Consider the following 14206-nt stretch of genomic DNA (forward strand, 5'->3'; position numbering starts at 1 on the left):
TTCCTTCCTTCCTTCCTTCCTTCCTTCCTTCCTTCCTTCCTTCCTATCTATGCCCTCCAACTACTCTAATACTGAGAAAGGTCTTATAAGTTACAAATATCATCTTTCCATGTAGGAATGTAAACAGTTCAACTTTAATATGTCCCTTATGGTTTTTCTTTCCTGCTTACCTTTTTATGCTTCTCTTGATTCTTGTGTTTGAAAGTCAAATTTCTGTTTAGCTCTGGTCTTTTCATCAAGAATACATGAATATCCTCTATTTCAATGAATGTCCATTTTTTCCCTCTGAAGTATTATACTCACTTTTACTGGGTAGGTGATTCTTGGTTTTAATCCTAGCTCCTCTGACCTCTGGAATATCATATTCCAAACCCTGTGATCCCTTATTATTGAAGCTGCTAGATCTTGTTTTGTTCTGATTGTATTTCCACAATACTCAATTTGTTTCTTTCTGGCTGCTGGCCATATTTTCTCCTTGACCTGGGAACTCTGGAATTTGACTGCAATATTCCTAGGAGTTTTCCTTTTAACATCTCTTTCTAGAGGTGATAGGTGGATTCTTTCAATTTTTACTTTACCCTGTGGTTCTAGAATATTAGGGAAGTTTTCCTTTGATAATTTCTTAGAAGATGATGTCTAGGCTCTTTTTTTGATCATAACTTTCAGGCAATCCAATAATTTTTAAATAGTTTCTCCTGGATCTATTTTCCAGGTCAGTGTTTTTTCTGATGAAATATTTCACATTGTCTTCTATTTTTCATTCTTTTGGTTCTGTTTTGTAATTTCTTGATTTCTTATAAAGTCACTAGCTTACATTTACTGTGTTCTAATTTTGAAGGAATTATTTTCTTCAGTGAAATTTCGGACCTCCTTTTCCATTTGGCCAATCCTGCTTTTTTATACATTCTTCTCCTCATTGGTTTTTTTGGACCTCTTTTTCTTCAGTATTTTTTTGGGTCTCTTTTAGTAAGTTGTTGACTTGATTTTCTTGCATCACACACATTTCTCTGCCCAATGTTTCCTCTACTTCTCTTACTTGATTTTCAAAATCCTTTTTGAGCTCCTCCATGGCCTGTGATCAATTCATATTCCTCTTAGAGGCTTTTAATATAGGAGGTTTGACTCCACTGCCCTCCTTTGATTGTATGCCCTGATCTTCCTTGTCACCAAAGTAAGATTTTATAGTCTGAGTTCTTTTATGATGTTTACTTATCTTCCCAGCCATATATTTGACTTTCTGACTCCTTATCAAAGTAGAACTCTGCTTCCTGTGAGGGTGGGGGTGGGTGTACTATCCCAGGCTTTAGGAATTTTGTATCAACCATTGAATCCTCCACTGTCTGTGGGTCCAGAACTCCCAAAGTAGCATTGATGCTCCTGCTACTACTGTCACTGGCCGCCACTGCCCCCACCACCCACCACCCTGGGACTGGGGTCGGACTGGCCAGAGGCATGCTCCTCACCCACCCAGGTCCCACAGAGTTTTCCTACCAGCTACCTTGGTGTCTGTGGGTTGAGAATTCTGGCAACCACAGTTGCCAATGATTCATTCCCCTGAGGCCTGCTGCTGTCTTATCTGTGTGGCTCATGCTGGACTTCCGTTAGCTCCCTGCCTGGTGTGAAAGACCCTTCCTGTTGACTTTCCAGGCTGTCTTGGGCTGCGAATTTGTTTTTCTCTGTCAGTTTGTGGGTTCTGTAGCTCTAGAATTTGCTTAGAGTCATTTTTTACAGGTATTTGCAGGGCTTTAGGGGAGAGTTCAGAAAAGTTGCTGCTTTTACTCTGCCATCTTGGCTCAACCCCTCCTCCCTATCTTATTTGACCCTCACAATTATCCTGGGAATTGGGTCATGTCTGAGGCTGAATTTGAAGTCAAGTCTTTCTGACTCCAACCTTAGCACTCTACTCCACTACCTTGATGTCCTCATTAATATGATGGGATGTCATGTGGAGGAGAAGTCTTGTATGTGTGGAAGTATTGGGGAGAATTAAAAAGAGGGATGTTTCATTCTGATGAACGGAAAAGCTTCCTACCCAATTAGAATTGTCCAAAAATAGGACAGCTAGATGTTGCAGTAAATAGAGCACCGAGCCTGGAGTCAGGAAGACTCTTCTTTAGTTCAAATCTGACCTCAGACACTTAATAGCTATGTGACTCTGCGGAGTCACTTAATCCTGTTTGCCTCAGTTTCCTCATCTGTCAAATGAGCTGGAGAATGAAATGGCAAATCACTTAAGTATCTCTGCCAAGAAATCCCCAAATGGATTCATGAAGAGTCAGACACAACTGAAAAATGAACAATAACAATAAAAGTAGAATGTCTTAGGAAAAAAGAGGCTCCAAGGCTTCTTTCTGAATCTTTGTGATGCTGATTGGGCTGTTACCTTCTTTTGGATTTCAAAGAATACTTTAAAAAAAAGATGATTTCTTTAAATGAAACTTGAAATGTTGAAAAAGAAGGGGAAAAGGAAAGGAACTGTCAGTGTTTGGGCTATATTTTAACATGCATTTAGGATTTTAGTTGTAAGCTTTTTTTACTGGAGATAAGGCGTTTTCTGAGATCAATGATAACATGAAATGTTATGGAGGTAATTTATTTCAGGTAGGATTTGTGTTGAAATGTGTCATAAAAATCAAAACATGCTGTCTAGCTCATTGAGGCAAATGCAAGAACAGTAAACAAAATATTTTCTGGCTGAGGAGATTTATGTATACACTAATATTTTTTCTCTGTTCTGTGGCTAAAAATGAATGGGAATAGCTTTTATAAATCAAATGCTTAGAGTGGCTTGATCATATAATCCTTTTGTTTTGAGTAGTTTAAAAAAAAGTAGGTTATAAGAAATTCTAGAATTCTGTGAAATTGCAGCTCTGCTGTCAGCTGATCTTGTTCAGACTATCTTTAAACTCTGCCTTACCTCCTTGAGTACAAAAGATACATGAGATTATTAGGCAGGCAGGCATTTTTCCCTTGTAGAAAAATAGCTGTCTTTGAAAAAGAGATTATATTTTGTAATCAGTGCTACTATCATATGTAAAAGGTAAAATCTGGTTTCAAGGAATAGCTAGTACAGCTGTTCTCAAAGTGTGACCCATTCCTTTCCTCTCCCTTCCCTCCCAGATCCTTTCAGAGGGTCTGTGAGGGCAGACCAATTTTTCTAATAACACTAAGATGTTATTTGCCTTTAAAATAGTCCTCCTTTTTCCAGCTACATACCTGTGTGAGACCAAATTTTCTTCATGTACTTTAACCAAAACAAAATAGTAACCAATTGAATGCAACAATAGAGAAAAGCCAGTTCTCTTCTGTTAAGCCAGACATTAAACGCTTTCTAGAAAATATGTGAAACAATATCATTCTTATGACTATTTTTTGGAAGATATAGTTTCTAATAAAATATATTATTTATGATAATATGTAATGAATTTATGCTTATTTTAAAATGATTAATGAAGACATTTAAAATTTTAATCAACTTTAATTTCTAATATGGTAAATGTAAACAGCCATAATCCACATAATCACAAGTTTTGGGGGTCCTGAAAAATATTTAAGGCTATACAGGGATCCTGAGACTAAAAGTTTAAGAAGCACTGGCTAGCGAATGATGTTAGTGTTTCGTGTTTATGTTCGTTGATATTGATTATTTAGTAAATGTGGAACATAGAGACTTATTTAATGTTTTTAATTTATAAAAGACCTGGTATAAGGAGCCCCAGATCATCATTTTATTGCATCTTCACTATGCCAGGTGCTGAAAATACAAAGACAAGAATCAGACAGTCCCTGCTCTGAAAGAGCTTTTATTCTATCAAGGGATCCAGCATGTAAGAATATACAGAAGACTGGGTGTCTCAGATGTCTTCACACAGTTCTTTGGAATTCTCCATCAAGTCTCCCTTTGTCAGGAAACTCATTGGAAAGAATCATTATCCTGCAAGAAGGAGTCCACCCTGCTATTCACATGTCATCAGGACCCTTCTGCCTCTCTGTTTGAATCCTCTGACTGGAGAGCAGAACCAGGGTCCAGGACCTCTATGTAAAGAAGGAGCTCAGCACAGATTTTCTCCACCTTTTCCACCACCTTGGGACATCTCTTACTCTCCATCATGTGCCCTTTTCTAGCCCGCCTCCTTTTCAGCTTCTTTTTGTGTATTTTCTCCCCTCTAAGAAGCTCCTTGAGGTCAAGGACTATCTTTTTTAAAAAATCTGTATTTGTATCCCTACTGCTTAGCACAGTGCTTGGCACATAGTAGTCACTTCATACATGTTTACTATCAGACTGTGGCATTTTAAGCCCTTAAAGATTAAAACTGCACTTAGACTTTTGGAACACTTGGTATATAGAAAAGAAATACATTGCTGAGAGTACCTGTCTTCTTTGAGATGCAGCTCAGGCACATTCTTCAGCATCAGGTCTTTCCTGATTTCTTAGAATTGCTAATACTCTCCCTCTTTTTGTAGATATTTTGCATCTACTATTTTATATTTGTATGTGTGCATGTATATTTGTATATACTTTGCATGTATTTGTATTTATTTGTACCTCCGTTAAAATGTTAGCTTCTCTTCAGCAGACATCGCTTCATTCTTTGTTCTTGAATTCCCTAGCACAATGCTTGGTGCATTAATAAATATTTGTTCATTGATTTGGGGAGACAGGGTACAAGTTACTGCTGGACTTCATGATGGTGCCCTTGACCACCCTTTCTTTGGGATGGTTTCTGAGATCTTCCATCACAGATAAAATAATTTGTCTAGCTCTTCTATGGCATAGCCATGAGTAAGTGAATTATATTTTGGGTCTGCTCCTCAGGTATGCCACCTCCTACATCTGTTGTGAGAACATTCCTGTTCTCATACTGAACTTCTACCTCAACAGATTCTTATATTCTTTTGGTACTGAGAATTCAGCGAATATGTCAGGATCCACCAATATTCTTGGTCTTCATCTGTTTGATTCTGTTGTCTTGTAGGTCTGCACTGGCAACGTGGATGGTCAAAAGTATGCAGGTATTGGGTCCAAGCTTTTTGATTCTAGCATCTTGCATATATTTTGAACAGGCTGGCATTGCTTCTAATCAGTGCTGAGATGTGTGTGTTATTGAGTCTGAACACACTAGAGTCACAGTGTCCAGTTTCCTGTTAATACTAACAACTTTCTTAATGAACTTTACACTCACCTTGATGTATGTGAATAATCTTAATTATTTATTCTATCAAGTTTAATCTTTATCATAGAATTTAAAGGTACATTTCTAAAACATCTCTCATGGAATGGTTAGAAAATGATGGTAACTTCAGACTGTCTAGGAGAGCAGTGCAGTCAACATTCTTAGTTTTTATCATAACCTCTGGGGAGGATTCTATAAACTGAGATGGAGTAAATCCAGAAGAAATTCATGATGAGGTTGGTGTTACTGTCCCCATTTTCCAAAGTGACCACCTTCCTTGGTTCTGTCTCCCATTTCTCAAAACTGGCTCAGGAGGTATATTTGATTTTACTTTTTTCCTTGGCTGTGTTTTAACTTAATTTTATTACCTTTGACCAATATGTATAGGCAAGCAAAACAAATTCCCACTTTATCATGTCCTTTCCCCACCCCCCTCTTCCCCAAGATTTCAGTCTGCATCCTGAGTCCATCACCACTTTATCAGGAAGTTGTTAGTGAGTTTCAGTATGAATCTCTGGAAACATGCTTGGTCATTGTGTTGATCAGTTTCTCTTCCTATTTTTTTCTTTCCTTCATCAGAGCCCAATCACAAGTTCTGATCCTTTCTTTTCTTTTAAACTCCTTTTCTAGATCCATTCTCCTTACTTAGAATGTGTTTTGCTTCCTCCCTTAATCATTCCTCCATCTAATTCTGTATCCACCACCTATATTCTCCCTTCCCCCTCCTGTTTCCCCATTGAGTCAAGGTACTTTTGCACTCCTCTCTCTCTCTCTCTCTCTCTCTCTCTCTCTTCTTCCCTCCTTTTACTGGTTCAGATGAGAATGAAGTTCCAGTGTCACCTGCTTCTCTTCTTCCCCCTCACTTGCATATAGTGAGTTTTACTTGCACACCCCAATTATGTGAGATAATTTCCCCCAATCTTACTCTCTCTTCCTCCACTCTTCTATGTTTTCATATCCTCTCCTTTCCCATTCTTCTTTTAAGATCATCAAAACATAATCAAACTACTCCCAGGCCATCTGCCTAATTAGATTCTCCATATCATCCCAAAGGAAAGTAGGGTTTTGAGGGAACACATGTATCATCCTTCCATAATAGAGTGTAAACAATTTATCCTTGTTTAGTCCCTTATGAAGATTCACTCATGATTACTTTTGTTTTGTTTCTCTTGACTTCTGTGTTTATATTTCAGAGTTCCTACACAGCTGTGATCTTTTCATCAGGAATGCTTGGAAGTCTTCTGTTTTCTTAGATATCTTCCCCCCCCCCCCCATCCTCTGTAGGATTATACTCTATTTTGCTGGGAAGTTATTCTTGGTTGTAAGCCTTCTGAAATATCATTTTCCAGGTGTTCTGCATCTTTACAGTGGTGAATGCTAAATCATGAGTGAGCCTGAGTGTAGCATTTCAGTACTCAATTTTTTTCTTTTGGGATTCTTGCAGTATTTTTTCTGTTGTGCAGAACCTCTGCATTTTGGCCATAATATTCCTAAACATTTTTCATTTGGGGATTTCTTTTAGCAGGTGACCAGTGAATTCTGTTTTCCAAATTGCCTTCTGGTTCTAAGATATCTGGGCAGTTTTCTTCTATGATTTCTTGAAATCAGATATCTAAGCCCTTTATTTTTTTCCCGTCATGGCTTTCAGGTAGTACAGTGTTTCTTACATTTTATCTCTTTTTTTTCCAGGTCAGATATTTTTGTTATGGCATCCCTTAAATTTTCTTCTATTTATTTTCATCTGACTTCGTTGTCTTATGGAGTCGTGATCTTCTGTTTGGTTCATTATAGTTTTCGTAGAGTTTGTTGCTTGGGTAAAGTTTTGTTCCTCTTGTACCAAGTTGTTAATTCCCTTTCCATTTTTTAAATAAGATACAATAAAGTATAGGTTTGATATGATATAACCCCAGAGATCCAAGTTCTACGGGTTACTATTTGGTGCATTCTGGGATAGCATCATTGTAAGTATTTCTCATTTCCATAGCAACACAAGCATTACAGTTAAATGGGTGTTCTTAGGAAAGAAAGAACTCTTTTAGATGAATGAGAAGAGGTGCCACATATCAGAAACAAGTCAGAGGAAAAGGTATTGAAAATGTTTAACCTCAGCTAATTTTATTTTATTAATAGCTTCTTTATCTTGTTTTGATGGTTAGTAAGTCCTTCCCTCAAAACAGCATTGTGAGGTAGGTAAGAAAATGACATACTCAGATCAATATCAGTGCAACAGGCAACAGAGAGGTATTAGTTCTTTAAAAAAAAATCAATTAATTAATTAATTTTTAGTTTTCAACATTCATTTCCACAAGATTTTGAGTTCCAAATTTTCTCCCTGTCTCTTCCCTTCCGCACCCTAAGACACCATGCATTCTGATTACCCCTTTCCCCAATCTGCCTTCCCTTCTATCATACCTCTCCCTTCCCTTATCCTCATCTCCTTTCTTTTCTTGTAGGGCAAGATAGATTTCTATACCACATTACCTGTATTTCTTATTTCCCAGTTGCATGCAAAAACAATTCTCAACATTCATTCCTAAAACTTTGAGTTCCAATCTCTCCCTTCTTCCCACCCATCTCCACTGAGAAGGTAAGCCATTCAATATAGGCTATACATGTATAGTTATGCAAAACTCTTTAATAATAGTCATGTTGTGATTAACTGTATTTCCCTCCATCCTATCCTGCCCCCCATTTATGCTTTTCTCTCTTTTGACTTTGCCCCTCCCCAAAAGTCTTTACTTCTAATTACTCCCTTCTCCCATTTGCCCTCCCTTCTATCATCCCCCTCACCCTACTTGTCTACTTCTTTCCTACTTTCCTGTACTGTAAGATAGATGTTCACATCAAATTGAGTGTGCATGTTATTCTCTCCTTAAGCCAAATGTGATGAGAGTAAGCTTCACTTTTCTCCTTTCACCTTCCCCCACTTTTTCCCTCCAATGAAAAAGCTTTTTCTTGCCTCTTCTCTGACAGATAATTTTTCACATTCCATTTCTCTCTTTCTCTTCCCTGTATATTCCTTTCTCACCCCTTAATTTAATTTTTTATAAATATCCCTTCCTATTCAACGCACCCTGTGCCCTGACTCTGTATGTATATTATTCCTCCAACTACCCAAATGCTGAGAAAAGTCTCAAGAGTTACAAATATTAAATTTCCATGTAGGAATGTAAGCAGATCAACTTTAGTAAGTCCCTTATGATTTCTCTTTCCCGTTTACCTTTTCATGCTTATCTTGATTCTTGTGTTTGAAAGTCAAATTTTCTGTTCAGCTCTGGTCTTTTCATCAGGAATGCTTGAATCCTCTATTTCATTGAATGACCATTTTTCCCCCTGAAGTATTTTTTTAAAATTTATTTATTTAAGTTTTCAACATTCATTTCCACAAAATTTTGGGTTCTAAATTTTTTCCCCATTTCTCCCCTCCCCCCACCCTAAAACGCTGAGCATTCTAATTACCCCTATCATCAATCTGCCCTCCCTTCTAACATCCCTCCCTTCCCTTATCCCCATCTTGTCTTTTATCCTGAAGGGCCAGATAACTTTCTATTCCCCATTACCTGTATTTCTTATTTCCTAGTTGCAAGAACAATACTCAACAGTTGTTCCTAAAACTTTGAGTTCTAGCTTCTATTCATCCCTCCCTCCCCACTCATTCCCTTTGGGAAGGCAAGCAATTCAGTATAGGCCATGTCTGTATAGTTTTGCAAATGACTTCCATAATAGTCGTGTTGTGTAAGACTAACTATATTTCCTTCCATCCAATCCTGCCCCCCCTTTCTTCTATTATTCTTTTGATCCTATCCCTCCCCAGGATTGCTCCCTCCTCCCACTGCCCTCCCTTCCATTATCCCCCCACCCTGCTTATCCCCCTCTCCCCCACTATCCTGTATTGTAAGATAGGTTTTCATACCAAAATGAATGTGCATTTTATTCCTTCCTTTAGTTAAATGTGATGAGAGTAAGCTTCATGTTTTTTCCTCTCACCTCTCCCCTTTTTCCCTCCACTGAAAAGTCTTTTACTTGCCCCTTTTATGAGAGATAATTTGCTCCATTCCATTTCTCCCTTTCTCCTCCCAATATATTTCTCACTGCTTAATTTCGTTATTTTAAGATATGATCCCATCCTATTCAATTCACCCTGTTCTCTGTGTGTGTGTGTGTGTGTGTGTGTGTGTGTGTGTGTGTGTGTGTGTGTGTGTGTGTAATCCCACCAACTACCTAGATACTGAAAAAAGTTTCAGGAGTTACAAATACTGTCTTTCCATGTAGGAATGTAAACAGTGCAACTTTAGTAAGTCCCTTTTAGTAAGTCCCTTATGACTTCTCTTTGCTGTTTGCCTTTTCCTGTTTCTCTTCATTCCTGTGTTTAAAAGTCAGATTTTCTTTTCAGCTCTGGTCTTTTCATCAAGAATGCTTGAAAGTGCTCTATTTCATTGAAAGACCATTTTTTCCCCTGAAGTATTATACTCAGTTTTGCTGGGTAGGTGATTCTTGGTTTTAGTCCTAGTTTCTTTGACTTCTCGAATATCATATTCCACGCCCTTCAATTCCTTAATGTAGAAGCTGCTAGATCTTGTGTTATCCTGATTGTATTTCCACAATACTTGAATTGTTTCTTTCTAGCTGCTTGCAATATTTTGTCCTTGACCAGGGAACTCTGGAATTTGGCCACAATGTTCCTAGGAGTTGAGGAGTCTTTGAACCTGCTGTGGGGATTCCACAACTAGAGATTACTGCCCCCAAGGGGTGTTCTCGAGACGTGCCATGTGGCCAAGGCTGGGCTGGGCTCCATGCTCTGCTCCACGTCTGGTGCAACCCATGTTTCCCATGGGCTTTTCACGTCACCCTGGGCTGGAAATCTCCACTCTGTTATTCCCTACTTCTGCTGCTCCAAAATTTGTTGAGAGTCCCTCTCTACAGGTATTTTATGGGCTGTGGGGGGAGACCCTGCATATGTGTGTCTTTCTACTCCGCCATCTTGGCTCTGTCCCCCCTCCCCCCCCAAGTATTACATTCAATTATGCAGGGTAGATAATTCTTGGTTTTAATCCTAGTTCCTTTGACTTGTGGGATATCATATTCCAAGTCCTTTGATCCCTTAATGTAGAAGCTGCTAAATCCTGTGTTATCCTGATTGTATTTCCACAATAGTTGAATTATTTCTTTTTGACTGCTTACAATATTTTCTCCTCGACCTGGGAACTCTGGAATTTGGCTACAATATTCCTAGGAGTTTTTCTTTTTGGATCTCTTTCAAGAGGTGATTGGTGGATTTTTTGAATATTTATTTTACCCTCTGCTTCTAGAATATCAGGGCAGTTTTCCTTGATAATTTCATGAAAGATGATATCTAGGCTCTTCTTTTGATCATGGCTTTCAGATAGCCCCATAATTTTTAAATTGTCTCTCCTGGATCTATTTTCCAGGTCAGTTGCTTTTCCAGTGAGATATTTCACATTGTCTTCCATTTTTTCATTCTTTTGGTTTTGTTTTATAATTTCTTGGTTTCTCATAAAGTCATTAGCCTCCATCTGCTCCATTCTAATTTTTAAGGAACTATTTTCTTCAGTGAGCTTTTCAACCTCCTTTTTCCATTTGGCTAATTCTGCTTTTTAAAGCATTCTTCTCCTCATTGTCTTTTTGGACCTCTTCTGCCAGTTGGGTTAGTCTATTTTTAAAGGTGTTATTTTCTTCAACATTTTTTGGGTCTCTTTTAGCAAGCTACTGACTTGCTTTTCATGATTTTCTTACATTGCTCTCATTTCTCTTCCCAATTTTTCCTCCACTTCTCTTACTTTATTTTCAAAATCCTTTTTGAGCTCTTCCATGGCCTGAGATCATTGCATATTTATTTTGGAAGTTCTGGATGTAGAAGCCTTGACTTTTATGTCTTCCTCTCATGGTATGCATTGTTTTTCCTCATCTGTAAGGATGGAAGAAAATACCTGTTCACCAAGAAAGTAACCTTCTATAGTCTTATTTTTTCCCCTTTTTTGGGCATTTTCCCAGTCAGTTACTTGACTTTTGAGTCCTTTGTCAAGAGGAGAGTATACTCTAGGGACCTGTAAGTTCTCAGTTCCTCTAAGGGGGAGAAGTTCATTCCTCTCCTGGTCTGCACTCTGGTCTGGGAGCAACCACAAGTTTTTCTGCCCTGGTTCTGTGAGTAGAATTCCCTGTCCAGAGCCTCTAACAACTCCATCATACCAACCAGCGCTACTCCTCACGCCCTGCCCCTACTCAGTGCTGAGATCCAGATCAGCTTCGTGATTCCCCCAGGGTCTTTAGGCTGAGGGCTCCTAAAATGGACACTGTACTGCAGAGGTAGCTGCCTGCCTGGGACCACTGGGGCCAGACTACATTCCCTACTCACCCAAGTGAAAAGTTTCTCACTGACCTTTGAAGCTGCCTTTGGTGTTTGTGAGTTGAGGAATCTGAGAACCACAACAGCTGCCCAGGATTCCAAGCTCTGCCTACTCCCATCTTGCCCCTGCTGTGCTGCATGACCAAGGCTGGGCTGTGCTCTGCTCTGAGCTTGGTGGGAAAGACCTTTCCTGTTGGCCTTCCAGGCTGTCTTAGGCTGGAAATCTTTCATTTTGTTGTGTTGTGACTTCTGCTGCCCTAGAGTTTGTTTAGGGTCATTTTTTACAGGTATTTTATGGGCTGTGGGAGGAGAGGTAAAGTAGGTACATTTTTCTACTCTGCTGTCTTGGCTACGCCCCCCATTAGTTTTTTTAAGCCAGAAGTGATAATAGTGGGTGTCCTTTGGCACAGAGAACATCATCTGGCAGCAGTGTGGAGGGTGGATTGGAGTGAGGAGGGACTTGAGAGTGAGACTAGTTAGGAGTTTATTGCATACTTCAGGCAAGAGGAGATTATAATCTCAGCTCCAAGGTGGTATTATGGCCTTTTGAATGGAAACAAGGCAGTGAATAGACAGATGCAAAATATGTTGCAGAGGTAGAATAGTCAACACTTGACAACTCATTGGTTATGCTGAGTAAGAATGATCATTGTAGAAGATGATAAGTGTGGTACATACCTCCCTGCGATATTGTGAAGAAAACCTTATAAATACAAACCACAAAGCCATACAAAAATGTATTGTTACTAGTGATAGCATTAGTGTTGGTTGTGGTGGTACAGTACTCCTGGGGCTCACTTATAGCTATTGATTAGTCAGTAAGGCTTAGCTGAGTAGTGGCAGTACAAATAAAAATCATTTAAAACAAGTTTTAAAATATTTTTCAGACTTATAATGGTTTTTGTAAAACACTTAACCCTTAGGTAAAGATAATCTCCCCTTAAAATGTGTTCAATCTTAAAGATGTGGTCATGGAATAAGGATTGTATTTTTAATTTGATTAAATTTGAAATAGTAAATTTCTATAAGCACTTTAGAATAGCTTAAGAAGGTCATAACCAGCCAAGTACTCTATTCCCATTTTTTCTCACTGTTATGCTAGTTTTCAACTGCCAAAATGGTGGCTTACATGAACATTTAGCAGTCATCTCTCCATAAATAGCAGCTATCGCAAATTTAAAACATGTTTTTATGATGAGGTTTTAAAATTACAATCATGAGCTGCTGTAATTCACATAAGCATTTGGATTCTTCAGAGACTACAGAAGTGAAAAATCAGCATTAGCTATGAAGATGCAAAGAATATTTGTTTAATTCTAAATTAAATAATTAAATCAGTAGCCATTTATTGAATACCTACTATGTGTTAGGTACTGTTTAGGTACTGGCGGTTACAAAGACTTGTCTTTTGAGGAAGTGTCTGCCCTCAATAAACTTAATTGTGTCTGAATAAACAATATCTGTACAAAGTAAATGCAAAATATATATATCCAAAGTAAACAAAAAGAAATGTCAGGTATGGGGTATTGCTGGCTATTTGTGAAGCAGGGGGGAAGGAATCAAGAAATGCCATATATAGGAAAGGGATACGAGATGAGAAGTGCAAGGAGAACAATAACCAGCCTAGTTTGCATATATAACAGTGTGTTAAGGGGATTTATATTTAATAACCTTGGTAATATAATAATGATTATAATAAAATAACCTGCTAGCATTTATTAATTAAAATTTTTTTCTGTTTTTTTTTTTTTGAGGCAGTTGGGGTTAAGGGACTTGCCCAGGGCACAGCTAGTAAGTATCTGAGTCTGGATTTGAACTTAGGTCCTTCTGACTCCAGGGCTGACGCTTTATCCACCATGTCAACTGGCTGACCCATCACTAGCGGTTATTAATATCACTTAAAGATGTGCAGAGCATTTTTTAGAGGCAGGTAGACGGGGCAGGAGATAGATTGCTAATCCTAGAATCAGGAAGACCCAAGTTCAAATGAGCCAGTTGTTCAGATTTCATCATGAGCGTTTTACACCTCAGGGAATCTGAGTTCAATTTTTTGTTTTGTTGATTGTGTAGACTAATGAAAGTGGTGGAGTAAATGTTAATAGTGGATGTTATAATAATGATCATTAGTCTATAGGCTCCTTGAGGGAGCTGAGGCTGTTACCTTTTTCTTTTTTTGGGTATTCCTAGCACTTAGCACAGGGCCTGTTTGGCACATAGTAGGTGCTTAATCTGTTTTGATTGGTTGCTTGATTAAACTTGAAAATGTGTCATTTCAGAGAGCCAGTTCTTAAACATTTGTCAACACACCCCTGCTTACATATGTTCCCCTATAGAATCTAAGCACTTGGTTACCTTGGGGTAGCAACTTTTTTTCCTTATCCTTCTCATTTCAGTGCTCCTCCTCATCCTCAGTAGTATGACTGACTCTGACCTGTTACAAATTTTCATATTTCTTTACAGTTTGATCAGATTCCTGCAGTTAATTTGAATAAAGGTGCCTTGACTTTGAAACACTGGAAAGTTCCCTTTCCTCTCATGTCCAGTGTTGTTGTACAGTTATTTTAGTCATGTCTGACTCTTCATGACCCTGTCTGGAGTTTTCTGGAGTGGTTTGCCATTTCCTCCTCCAGCTCATTTTACAATTGAAGTAATTTTTTACTTGAATCTC

At 38.4% G+C, this 14206-nt stretch overlaps 1 protein-coding gene across 7 annotated transcripts in view; it reads left to right on the forward strand.

The window, feature by feature from the left end:
• WWC2 (WW and C2 domain containing 2) overlaps window positions 1-14206 on the forward strand; it is a 257956-nt gene that overhangs the window by 54858 nt on the left and 188892 nt on the right. For 2 of the 7 annotated variants that reach the window (XM_072625439.1, XM_072625438.1), the window contains exon 1: window positions 3420-7260. The exons of 4 other annotated variants lie outside the window; for them this stretch is intronic. Coding sequence is in view for 1 of the 3 variants with exons in the window: in XM_072625438.1 (XP_072481539.1) it covers window positions 7214-7260 (47 nt within the window). In the remaining 2 variants the exon portion in view is untranslated. Of the gene's footprint in view, window positions 1-3419; window positions 7261-14206 lie in introns of those variants that run through there. One more of the 7 variants, XM_072625446.1, reaches the window with a different exon arrangement.

Source organism: Notamacropus eugenii, chromosome 7 (genome assembly GCF_028372415.1).
Source record: "Notamacropus eugenii isolate mMacEug1 chromosome 7, mMacEug1.pri_v2, whole genome shotgun sequence".
Classification (NCBI taxonomy): Eukaryota; Metazoa; Chordata; class Mammalia; order Diprotodontia; family Macropodidae; genus Notamacropus; species Notamacropus eugenii.